Below are 12014 nucleotides of genomic sequence, written 5' to 3'. Positions count from 1 at the left end.
GTTGAGGTATCAGAGTTGTAACTCTAGTAAAATTTCCAACCTGGCCCCCTCCCAACCTTTCAAGGATAGGGTGACCAGAGGGTCTCAAAGTGGCCCACCCTCCAGCCACCATCACCTCCCCTCCCCGCTCCCCAGCCAGTATCTCTAATCACCTTGCCCCTCAAATTGCTGATTTCCGAAAGGCTCTGGTGGAAACCAGCTCCAGGGGCAGGCCCCTGGGAAGTGGCCCCAGGAGGTGGGGGCAGGGGAGGGAGCTTAGGAGAATATTCTGATGGCTTGCGTGGCTGTGATGTGGCAGACGGGACACTCGGGGTCCGTCCTCTCACAGATGCGTACTGCACACTCCATGCAGAACAGGTTGTGTCCACAGGGCACGAGGGCAGCAGTCACCTCACTCTCAAAGCACACCATGCAATCCCGCCCGCCCCCGGGACTCCGCAGGCCTCCCCCACCAAGTTTGGAGAAGCCCTGAAGTGGCTCTCCAGGCGGGCGTCTTGGGAGTCCCGCCAGCTCCGAGGTGGCAGGAGAGCGGTGCGCTCCTGGGGGACCAGCACGCGTCTTGGCAGAAGAGGAGGAGGAGGAGGAGGCAGAGGAGAAGAGCACCGAGGAGGGCGTGGCATTCTCCTGACCTGCCCATAGCGGGGGGCTGGTCTCTGCCACCCCATAGTACACATCCTGCTTGCCCACACCGTAGCCAGGAAACAGGTACCCGCTGTAGCCAAAGTCCCCGCCCTGCTCACCCAGGCGTGGGGTCTCAAAGCCAGAGTCCACTGCGCACTCGCCGATGCAGCCCAGGCTGTTCTGCCGGAAGGTGGAGAGGGGCTTGCAGGCGGGCGGGTGCACTCGCCAGGCCTCGGAATAGCGGCTGTCCAGTGCGGCGTCGGGGCTCCCTGCCAGGAAGTCATTTTCATTGTTGTACTCGAGGATCTTGCCGGTGCGCACTGCGATGTGTGTCTCGATCTCCTCCCGTGCACGCTCCACGTTGCCTGGGGCACCCGTAATCTCGAACACCGGGTCACGGTCTCGGCTTGGCGTGATAATGTACGTGTTGGTCTGCTGCTGGATGCGCTTGATGGTTGCCCCCTTGGGGCCCACCACCAGCCCCACCACGCGGTAGGGCACCCGCACGCGAATGGTCACCTGGCCAGGCAGCGCAGGCGCAACGCCAAAGGCAGCACCCGACTTGTTGCGTGATGCTCGGATCATGGAGAAGTGCTCTGCCGCCGAGATGATTTCCCTGCGGGCCGTGGCCACGTCCTCCCGCCGCCCAGTCACCATGAACACTGGCTCCTCGCCCCGCACCGGGGTCTTGATGTAGGTGTTGGTCTTGGCCCTCAGAGCCTTGATCTTGCAGCCTGGGATGGATGGAAGCGGAGAGAGAAAGAAACTCACTGTACAAGATCTGTGCTGGGACCAATAGGCTCCTGATCCTTATTCAGATACCCGCCCCCAGGAACCTCTCAATCTACCCTTGGTTTTTTGTTTTATTTTTGTGTTGTTTTTTTTTAAATATATTTTATTGATTTTCTACAGAGAGGAAGGGAGAGGGATAGAGAGCTAGAAACATCGATCAGCTGCCTCCTGCACACCTCCTACTGGGGATGTGCCCGCAACCAAGATACATGCCCTTGACTGGAATCGAACCTGGGACCTTTCAGTCCACAGGCCGACACTCTATCCACTGAGCCAAACCAGTTAGGGCTCAATCTACCCTTTGAACCCCGCCCCCCAAACCACCCTGATTTGAACAATCCACTCATTTCAGATCTACCCAAGGTCCCCATCAACTACCTTTTTCAAAATGTAACAACTTTCCCTTGAATTCCATTCAGGACCTTCAAATTCATTTACTCCTTGAAACCCTGAAATAACCCTCCCAGAAAGCTGCTCACCTCAAATCTACCTACTAATTCCTCCCCAACCATGAGCTGTTCTCTCAACTTCTCTACTGATTCCTGGCTACTCACCAACTTCCAAATCACTTCATCTATCACACTGCCTTTCTACCCCCTGCCCCCGAATCTGTCACTGACTCTGATCTTTCCATAGAACTCCAAATGCACTCAGTAACCCCACAATCTACTCATCACTGGACCTCCATTCATTAAAAGTGTCCTACAACCTACCCAGGGACCACTGACCCCCATCTGTTCTATGATCCCCTCCCCCCGTGGCATCCACCCATTAGTGTCTCTCAGTGTCTCCAATTCACAGCAGGTTTGCAGCAACTAGTGGAGTATGGGAGACTGGGAAGGACCTGAGAATCAGTTTCAAGAGGGACAAGAGGAATATGAAGATAAAGATAACAACGTGCAAGGGACAGGACTGAACCCCATAGTCACTCCTGCCACCCTGTCCCCTGGGAGCAGGAGAGCTGAGATGGGCTGGGGGCTGACTAGAGTGAGGGAGAGGTATTCTGGTATTCTGGACTTTTATTTCCACTTCGAAGTAGGAGTGGGTTAAAGCTGGGAGGTTGGGGAGAGAAGCAGGAAAAGAAAGAAGAAATCGGAGACAAAGAGACAAAGAGGGAGAAGGGGAAAGAGAAGAGTGAGCGAGGGTGGGACGGCAACACCATCTCTAAAGGTTGCAGACCTCAATGGCTGACTGGCCAAGCCTCTCTCTCCTCTCCCAAGTTCCCTCTCTCTGCACCCAGCTTCACAGAGACTCACATCCTTTTTTGAAGCACACATGCCACATGTGTGAGTGTGCACACATCACGTAAGGACCTGAGCACCGTGAGGTACTATGTGCCTTTCTCTAAATACTTTCACACACCTCTCACACTCACCAGGATTCCCTGTCTCAGCCTTTCCTCCATCCCACTCCTCCATCCCTATCACCCCCAGCACACAAACAGCACAGTCCTATGCACGCCCACAACTTCCACCCCATTCACATAGAGATACATTCACACCCCTCTTCAGGTATATACTCACTATATGCCCACATTCTCTTTCTCACTCCCCCACCACACTACCTCTCCCCCAAAACCAACACCAGTAGTTCCAGTTTTCTGACTCTGCCCCAACTCTCCGTCCACAGGCCTGAGGAGAGCTTGTTATTGTTGTTGTTGTTATCAGTCTCCTTCCTCCACTCCACATGGTCTCTTCAACCCTAGCAGATTGGTGTATGGGAGGGCAGAATGGGTTGGGGCAGCTCTCCTTACCTTCAAGAGACCTTAGAAAAGAGAAGTTGCCCCTCCCTTTTGTCCTCAGACTTCTTGGAAATTGAGAAGTCCTACCTGTTGTCAAGCTCACATCCTTGCTGCTTTCATGCCAGTAGACGATTGTTCATAAGGCACGGAGTGTGGAGGAACAGTGGCATTTCCTCTCACACAGTGTCTACTCACATGGTGTCTGATAGACACCTGAATTTTGGCTCTAACTTTCGGGTCCATAAACTTAAGTGAGCTAAATACTGTTGGGGGTTGGGGTGGGGTGAGGAGGACAGGCCAGGGCAGAGTACTTTAAGTACAAAAGCTAGCAGCCCCCGGAGGTGCAGAATTGGTGGGGGAACTGACCCTAGGTTTTGCAAGCCTAAAGAAGCACCTCTTGAAGGGAAGAGCCCCTGGGCTTCACTTTCCTAGAGGTTAAATATAGGGGCACTGACACTGTAGCAGGAGAAGGGAGGTTAGACAAGAGGGAGGACTTCCATATACTTAAGGAATGAGGGGGAAGAGAGAAATCCCCCCTACTTTTATGAGAGACAGCTCCATCTGATGCGGAGGCAGACGAGAAAAAATGACTCCATGAAATTCTGGGGCCTCCCAAGACCACCCTCCCACAAGAAAGATATTAGTGTCCCCACCCAATTCCAGGGCTGTGGGTCCCTAGTTTCTGATAAGAGGAAATCCAACTTTTCAAACCAGAAATCTCAAGAGATGGAGTGGGGTGGGTGGGAATGAGGGTTGTGTAGGCCAGTGGCATCGTCCCCTCCTCCATTCTGGATCTCCCAGCAAAATCCCACCAATCCCCAGCACTACAGGGGGATGAGGTGGGATGAGGAGCAGGGCCCCCTGGCTTCGCCTCCCCTCTTCCCCTGCCAGCAGCCGGCCTCCTCCCTCACTCCCCAGCCGGAATGCAGCTCCTCTATTGTTCCCTACTGTGGGACAGCTCCTCCCCTGCTCCTTCCCCACCCCCACCTCACCAGCCCAGCCTTGCAATTTCCAAATCCCCCCCCCCAACTCCCCTTTGGGAAACTAGGAGCGGGAAGGGTCCCCAAGATTCCGTCTGCTCAATCTGGACAGTCATCAACACTCCGACCCCCACCCGTCCAGGGATGCTGGAGTGGAGGAGGGTGTGGTATCAGACTGACTACACTGTATTAATTCTACAGCCCTCCCCCAACGCACCCAGACACACGCCCTGCACCGAATCTCCAGGTGAAGCTTTCGCACCCCTCCCCCCAAGTATGTCCCCTACCACCCTGTCCTACTCCCGCACTATCAGAGACCCCCATCCAGGCCTCTGGCCCCTGGACTAGGCTAGCCCAGAACAAAAGCCTGAGAGGGAGGAGGAGAGGTCCACACCAGGATGTGGCACTTCCTTGGAGGCGCCCCTTCCAAAACCCCACAGACTGTTCAACTTTGGTGTGTGGGTGACCACAGGCTTCCCTCCTCCCAGGAGCCCCCCTTCCCATCTCTCCCCCCAGGCTGGGACCCTCCCATGAGCCACACCCCCTTCCATTCCTACACTTAGCCCAACAAAGAGACAGATACTCAGACTGGCTCCCCAGGCCAGGTCTCCCCCAAAGTGTGTAACTCCAGGCAGCTGGGGGTCTCAGGGGTACCCCCTCCCGATCCACTAGCAGATACCAGGGCAGGGGCTTCTGAGTAACTCTTTGCACATTCTGCCAGTTTTTCAGGCTTTGAGTGGACACCCCCTCAGGACAGACAGCCTCTTAGATTGGGAAACCAATCCCCTCCCTTTTCCCTCTCTCTTAAGAGAGGATATTTCTTTGTCTAAGGGCCGGGCCCTGGGGGAGGAAGGATCTGGAGAGCAGTCCGACTGGGGGTACCAGGGAACTTTGTGGCACTAGGAAATCAGGGGTTGAGGAGGGTCCCCCTTTGTGGAGAAGGGACAGAGCCATAGGTGGACGAGAGAGGAAATGAACTTTCCGCGCTAGGGATGGGGTGCCCCCCCATCCAGCTCCGCGATCTGGGCGCCCTCTTACCTTGCCTACCCACGATCTCGGCCACGTGCTCGGAGGTGGGCACGGGTACACACTCGGTGGTGTTGCTGCTGCCCTTCAGGCGCAGCTCGGCCTCTTTGTAGAGAGCGCAGAGCTTGGCGTCGCTGGCCCCTTTGGGGGCGGTGGGGGGCTGAGGCGTCTGCGCTGCGGGGGCCGCCGTCGGGGCAGCCGGGGGCGCCGCGGGCGGCGGCGGCGGGGCCGGCTGCGGGGGAGCGGCCGGCTGTGCAGGGGCGCCGCCCCCCCCACCTCCCCCGTCCTCGCCCGCCGTGGGGGCGGGGGGCTCCCCCAAACCCAGGAGGCAGAGTTGATCGAGAGCCAGCTGAAGGGCGCGCTCGTCTTCCAGCAGCCCTCGGTCCTTAGCGCTTCCCCCGAAACATCCTAGTTCTCCAAAGCCCCCATTTCTTTCCATTATTCCAGATACCACTAGACTAGGCATGGCGAAACAAAAGCTGGGGGAGAGAGAGAGAGGGAGAGAGAGGTGGTGGAAGGGAAAAGAGGAGAGAGGAGGGGAGGGGAGAGGAGAGGAGGGGGTGTGTGGGGAGGGGGGAACAAAGAACTGGGGAGGGGGAAAGACGGCGAGATAGAAAGATAGACCCTCCCCCTAAACCCCCCTCCCCAAACACCCTGTAACCCGACTCCCCTCGCCCCAGCCCCCGGGGTGGGGGTGGGGGGAAAGAGAAACAAAACCAAGAAAGCAGATCTCTTCTCCTCTCCGGGGGTGACGGGGGACCGGGGGCTGCGGGATCTCTGCCCCCACCCCTCCCTCCTCGGACCCGGAGTCTCTAGACCCCGCCGTCCAGACGCCCCCCTTAGGCTCCCGCACCAAGCCCCAGTCTAGGAGTAGCACTCAGTGGCCCCCAATAGAGACCAGCCCCATCCAGCGCTCAAACTCTTTTGTTTTAAATGAACTGGATGGAGCAGCATGGAACTGACGGGAGGGGGGCGCGCCGGGGGCGCCGGGGGCATGCCGGGAGTTGTAGTTTCCCACCCTTGGGGGCGCGGGGACGAATTCCTTGACCCGAGGAGGTTCGGGATGTGCCTTAGGTCTTTACCCGCGGCTCGGAGGCAAAGCTGGGGGTGGGATAAAAGTCGAGGTCCCTAATTTTTTCGCGGGCAAGGGGAGAGGAGTCGGTGTACAGAAACGGAAGGGTTGAAAAAAAGACTAATGGAGCGCGCCCCCCTCCCAAGACTGGCTCCCACGCGGTCCCGGCAGGTCTCAGGTCCCTCTTTCTCATGGTAATGAGGGGGGGGGGGGACGAGAGGGCGGGGAGCGGTCCCGGCTAGGTCACTGCGGCTTTCCCTCTCTCCTCTCTACTCCTCCCTGCCGCGCTCGCTCTCCGCTCCCCCTCCCGCTCTTCCTGAGTGGATTCAGCTCTGGGCCGCGGGAGAGGTTCTCCGCAGAGCAGACAAAGCCCGCAGCTGCGATGCGGGGAGAACCCGGCTCAGCGCGCAGTGGGGGCCAGAATGGGGTGCTGGGCTGGAGTGTGGGACCCCCAGGCAAAAGACGGGGTCCCCTCATACCCAAGCGGCAAGCCATCCCCCCTCATACCCAACCGCCCCCCCAGTCTCGGAGATCTGAGAGGCACCGACTGGGAGGTGAGTTAGTTCTTGGCCTTCTGCTCATTGGAGGGGAGCCTGGAGGGCTTTGGGGTTAGGAGGTGAGGAGGATGAGGGGGTGGAGGGAGAGGAGAGATGGGGGGGGCAGAGAGCGGGGAGGCAGAGTCCGTCTTAAAGGCATGATGTGACTGAACAGTTTTCGGGTGAGAGTCATGAGCTCTGGGTGCCACAGAAGGAGGGAGAGAGGCGATTGACTGTGACCCAGACTTCCTTCAGGCCTGGGCCATGCATACAGCTTGGAGGCGATCTGTTGGTTACCCTCCACCATCATCCCACCCATCTCTTCCGCATTGAAAACTCATTAATTTAGTTCCTTTGACTCTGGAAATTTGGTGAAAATGAAAATAAAATTTTAAGGCATGAATCGGGCACTTGGGTACTTTTAGAGAGAGTTTGGGAAGTTGAAGGATAATGCACTCTTTTCTTCTCCCCTGACCCTACATCTTCAGCATTTCTTTTGCGCTCTTATGCCTGGTCTTTCTAAAGAGGAGAAAGGATCACACTGCAGCACGAGGGCTTGAGGTCAGACTTTAAGTCGAACTTCCCAAAATAGTTGTATAAGAATGGGTGGGTGAGCTACAATAGTAGGTGTCCTATTCTGGAGCACCTTGGAAACCAAAAGTCTGAACTAGTTTGTGAGGTACAGTCCTGCTGGAGGACATATGAGATAGCTTCATAGACCTGGCACTGTGAGGCCATGAGGGAGGGCTGAGCGAAACCCAGTTCCCTAAAACGCACACCAATGGAGGGTGGGAACTCTGAGAGGTTAGGGATTGACACTGTGCGGGGCGGGGGTGGGGTGGGGTGGTAATCTTGCTCCTTTGCTAAGCCATGACTGAGGAACCCCTGGAAAACCCTGGAGTTGGGGAGGGGTGCCCCCTGGATCAGGGACTTAACATGAGATTAACAACAAACCTTATTGTGGAGTTGGGTGCCACTGTCTCCAAGCAAGAGTGGGAGAGGAAGAGATGCAGAGATAAGGCCGCGTGAAAGTTGTCTGTTCTCTACTCTGGTCCCCTCTCTGCCCCAAGAGCCTGGATGAGGGGAGCTGTGGCACTGGGGACCTGGGACTTTCATTGGACAGAGATTCCTACTCTGCGGACCAGGTGACCGTTTTTCACGTTAATAGAAAAGCAAACAGTTGCATGAGACTTACTGTATGCCAGACATTTTTGTCACCAGCTGGTCTGAGCGTTCCTGTTCCCACCCAAATGAGATTGCCCCCTAGACACCCACCATTGAATTGGCCCTGCTTCCACTTTCCTCCCCAGGAAAGCTAATTAAAGCAGGAGGTTAATGACCAAAGAAGCCTTGGGGATTTGGCCAGGGAGGAAAACAAAGGACAGAAACTTGTGTGTATGCGTGAGGAGAGGGACAGCTGCTGGATGGGAAAGGGTAGACAAAGCGGTGGGGTAGGGGAGACAGTGGTCCCTGCTGGACCCACTTCACTGGTCCAACAAGGACAAATCAGCCCCCTGGGAGTGTTAATGCTCCATACGTCCACCCACGGGTGTCCTGCTGAGGCTCCAGACAGATCGCCAAGGTGGGAGAGGCAACTGGGAACCCGGGCCCTGGAGGGCAGAACACGTGTGAGTGCACTTAGGCCTCTGGCACTGGTGTGCACACAGGAGTGTGTGCCTGCATATGGCATGGGGCATGTCCATCCACACTGGGGACCGACCACCAGAGTGTCCATGAAGCAGAGGAGCCTTAAGAGGGGCACCTTGAGGAGCCAAGTTCCAGGGTGGGGTTTCGATGAGCCCTTCCCTTGCTTTCAGAGGCTGGTGGCCTCCTCTGTTCAGGGAACTCCCCTCCTCCACTGGCCCTCATGTTGGCCAAGCTAGGTTTCTCTCCAAGGCCAACCTAGAATTATGACAATAAGGCCCCAGGCTTAGAAATAGATGGCTTTGCCCACCCCACCCTAACCCTCACTCTCTGCCTTATGACCAGAAAAGTGTGTAGGTGGCATATCTCTCCCCTCCAGGACCTTAGTGAATAGGACTGTATCTCTCATCTGTGTCATGGTCCCCCACCTTGACCCCCAGTGCCCAGCCAGCACAGGGCCGTGCCTAACACAGAAGCAAGAGCATGTTGAGTGTAACGGCATATTTGAAGCTTCATGGTGTAAGGGGAAGGATCAGGCCTCTGAAGCCAAACTGCTGCCTCTTAGCTCTGCCCCTCGGGCATGGACTTGCTGCTGAGCCTCCATTTCCTCGTCTCTAAAATGGAAATAATAAGCCAAACTCCTGGCACAGGGCCTGGCTCCTCTTGGGTGTTCAGTCAATGTTACTTTCCTGGCCTGGCTCTTCTCCCCTTGCAGCTGACTTTGGCTAGACTTAGGTCTTTATTAATTAAATTTAATTCATTTATTCAGCTCTTAAAATGAATTCGTTTATTGAACTCTTAGGATGTGCCAGGCACTGGAGATCCTGACCCACTGTGAATCACTTGAAGTCAGTTCTAGATCTAGACTTGCAGAAATAAGATCATCCCAAACAAAGAGCAGATAATTCCAAAAATAATTCCTGTTTTGAGCACTGGAATGCAGGCAAACTCTCTCTCTCTCACACATACACACACCAGGGTCCTGGCCTTAGGCCTGAGGAACAAAGGGACCTGTGGAGTTGTTGAGTTGGCTGTATGTGTAGTGTGTGTTTATGTGCAAGTGTGTGTGTGTGTGTGTGTGTGTGTGTGTGTGTGTGTGTGTATACACGTGTGTAGACAGGCCTGGCTGCAAGACAGGAAAGGTGACCCAGCTGAGATGGGTGGCCCAAGATTCATGGGGAGGCTGGAGGACAGGAATTGGGGGGGGTGTTTGTGTGTGTGTAGATCTGTGTATCTTTCTTTTCTAAGCAAACCTGGGCACCTATTATCACTGTCTACACACCAAGTCCCAAGGGAAAGGGGCATACACCTAATACCTGCCCCTCCCTGCCCCTAGGGAGGGAGGAGGACACCCACCAGGCTGCCCTGCCTAGCTGGCTGGCCCTTCCAGAGGTTATCTGACCCATCTCCCTACTCTTCTCAGGATGCCTTCTCCATCTGTCCTAGGCAGGTGGGTCTCTTCTCCTATGCTTTATGGGACCTCTATTTTCTTTTTTTTTAAATACTCCTCCCTTAGGGGAAGTCCACCTTGTTATGTAAACACCAGCCAGTTTTCTGTCTGTTGCTGGAACAACTCAGCTCATTAATTTCAATCAATGAGAATGTACTGGGGAGAAGTTTGCAGGTCACTCAAAAGAAACATCAAACTTGATCTCTGCCCTCAGCAGGACACAGAAGCTAGTCTGCATGACCCAGTGACATGGACAAATAGGGGTAAATGTGAGGGCAAAACAGTCTTTGGGACTTGGAGGGCTACAGAGCTTAGAGGAGAGAGGAGGTCACTGCGGGTCCTTCTGTTGTTACGGACCCGATCTCCAAGGGCTTTGAAGCCCAGCCTGAGGTTTGGACCTGGACAGAGAAACACCTCCGCTCCTGGGACCACCACCCCAGCACTCCCCCTACCAGGTCTTCTACACTCTCTGATTTCCCCAGGGAGAGCAGCTCAGAGGGGTTGGGGCAGAACTAGGGTCCCCCAGGACAGCTGGCTGACAGGGCCCCTCTGGGACTCAGAGCCAGACCCAGGCGTCCTGGAGGCGGTGATACCGGAGCTGTGACAGTTGGTCCCCAGATTCCTCACCCAGTGGCGCCAGCTCTGGTTTCGTGCTGGGGTGAGGGGCAGGGCTCCTGGTGCCAGCCAGGGCTGAGTGCTCTCTTGGGGCCGGGAGGGGGAAGAGTAAACATCCCCTCGGTAGGTTGTTGAGGGATTTTTCCAAGTGTCCTCTCTGGGCCAGGCACTATGCTCGGTACTAACAGGGGATACTGAAGTATGAGGCGCAGTCTGGCACCGATGAATTAAATATAGAATGACAGAGGTGAAAATGAAGTGGATGAGTGAATTAACAGGTTCATCAATTATCTAACGGCCTTGTTTTACAGAGGCGATGGAGGCCCAGAGAACCCAGGTCCTATGACTTTCTTGTGCCTCCTGTTCCATCAAGCTTCCTTTTTCAGGAAAAGAAAGAGGAAGTCAGAGAGAGGGATGGGAAGGGACTTGCCTGAGTGCCTATTTATTGCCAGGCTCTCTTGATTTCATTTGATCCTCTTCACACCTCTGTGAGGCTGGAATTGCCAGCTCTCCTTAACATCAGGGACCTACAGCTCAAAAAGATTAAGTAACTTGCTCAGGTCACACAGCTGGTAAGTGGACACTCCAGTGTTCAAAGCCAGATCTGTCTGACCCAGAGCCTAGGACCCCAGAGGTAAACAGTGACACCCAGCGAGTTTTTGGAGGCTGAGAAGGGAGCCATCACTTTTAAAAGCTGGAGCAGTTTGGAAAGGCTTCCTGGATGCAGTAGATCTGGAGTCCCTGACAGATGAATGAGGTTTATTCGAAGGGAAAGAATTAGAGGGATGTCTAGAGGTTGATGCCAGAGGTTCCCTGGGAAACTTGCTGGTTGGGCAGGTGGCCAGCTTGCCTGGGTGGATCCTGAGGGGCCAGGGAAAAGTCAGAGGAAACCTGCCTTTGAACCTTGGCCACGAGGTGGCGTTGCAGGCCAACGACTGGGAGCAGCTCCAGTGGGCTCTGATACTAGGGACCAGATGTTTCTTTCCTGCCCAGCTAGGTCTCCATGCCCAGCCCTGCCTCCTCCGGTGTCATCTCAAGCTCCCACCTTGCCCTTTTCTGGCAGGGCCTCCAACACATGGGAGACAATAAGAGGCTACCAGGACCAAAACCCAGGTGGCCGGTACCTGGCTGTCCCCATGGTTAACCTGAGCCCCCGCCAGCTGTGTAAGACTGGCTTCGTGTCCAGGGGAGAAACTATACAAGGAACAGGTTAAGGAAACAAGCACTGAGTCCAAATGACTGGGTCTGGAAGGGGAATTATAATACTACCTACCTAGCCGAGGCCGGTTTGGCTCAGTGGATAGAGCGTCAGCCTGCGGATTGAAGGGTTCCAGGTTCGATTCCGGTCAGGGGCATGTACCTTGGTTGCGGGCACATCCCCAGTAGGGGGTGTGCAGGAGGCAGGTGATGGATGTTTCTCTCTCATCGATGTTTCTAACTCTCTATCCCTCTCCCTTCCTCTCTGTAAAAAATCATTAAAATATATTTTAAAAAAATAATACTACCTACCTAATACGCAGTTAAAATAAATACAGGG

At 55.1% G+C, this 12014-nt stretch overlaps 2 protein-coding genes across 2 annotated transcripts in view; one reads left to right on the top strand and one right to left on the bottom strand.

The window, feature by feature from the left end:
- Positions 1-255: 255 nt before the first annotated feature.
- Positions 256-5626, bottom strand: MEX3A (mex-3 RNA binding family member A; the record flags this gene model as incomplete). Its single annotated transcript, XM_080648438.1, has 2 exons — positions 256-1355; positions 5173-5626. 2 exons carry the CDS (start codon positions 5624-5626, stop codon positions 256-258), a joined length of 1554 nt encoding a protein of 517 aa, XP_080504564.1.
- A 924-nt stretch (positions 5627-6550) lies between these two features.
- The window catches only part of LMNA (lamin A/C), a 46428-nt gene continuing 40964 nt past the window's right edge, over positions 6551-12014 (top strand). The window contains exon 1 of the mRNA XM_080647668.1: positions 6551-6786. The gene's annotated coding sequence lies outside the window, so the exon portion shown is untranslated. The remainder of the gene's footprint in view (positions 6787-12014) is intronic.

The sequence above is a fragment of the Plecotus auritus genome (genome assembly GCF_963455305.1).
Source record: "Plecotus auritus genome assembly, chromosome: 12".
NCBI classification, from domain to species: Eukaryota; Metazoa; Chordata; class Mammalia; order Chiroptera; family Vespertilionidae; genus Plecotus; species Plecotus auritus.
Note: the sequence above shows the minus strand (reverse complement) of the source record. Positions and strands in the feature narration are given on the sequence as shown.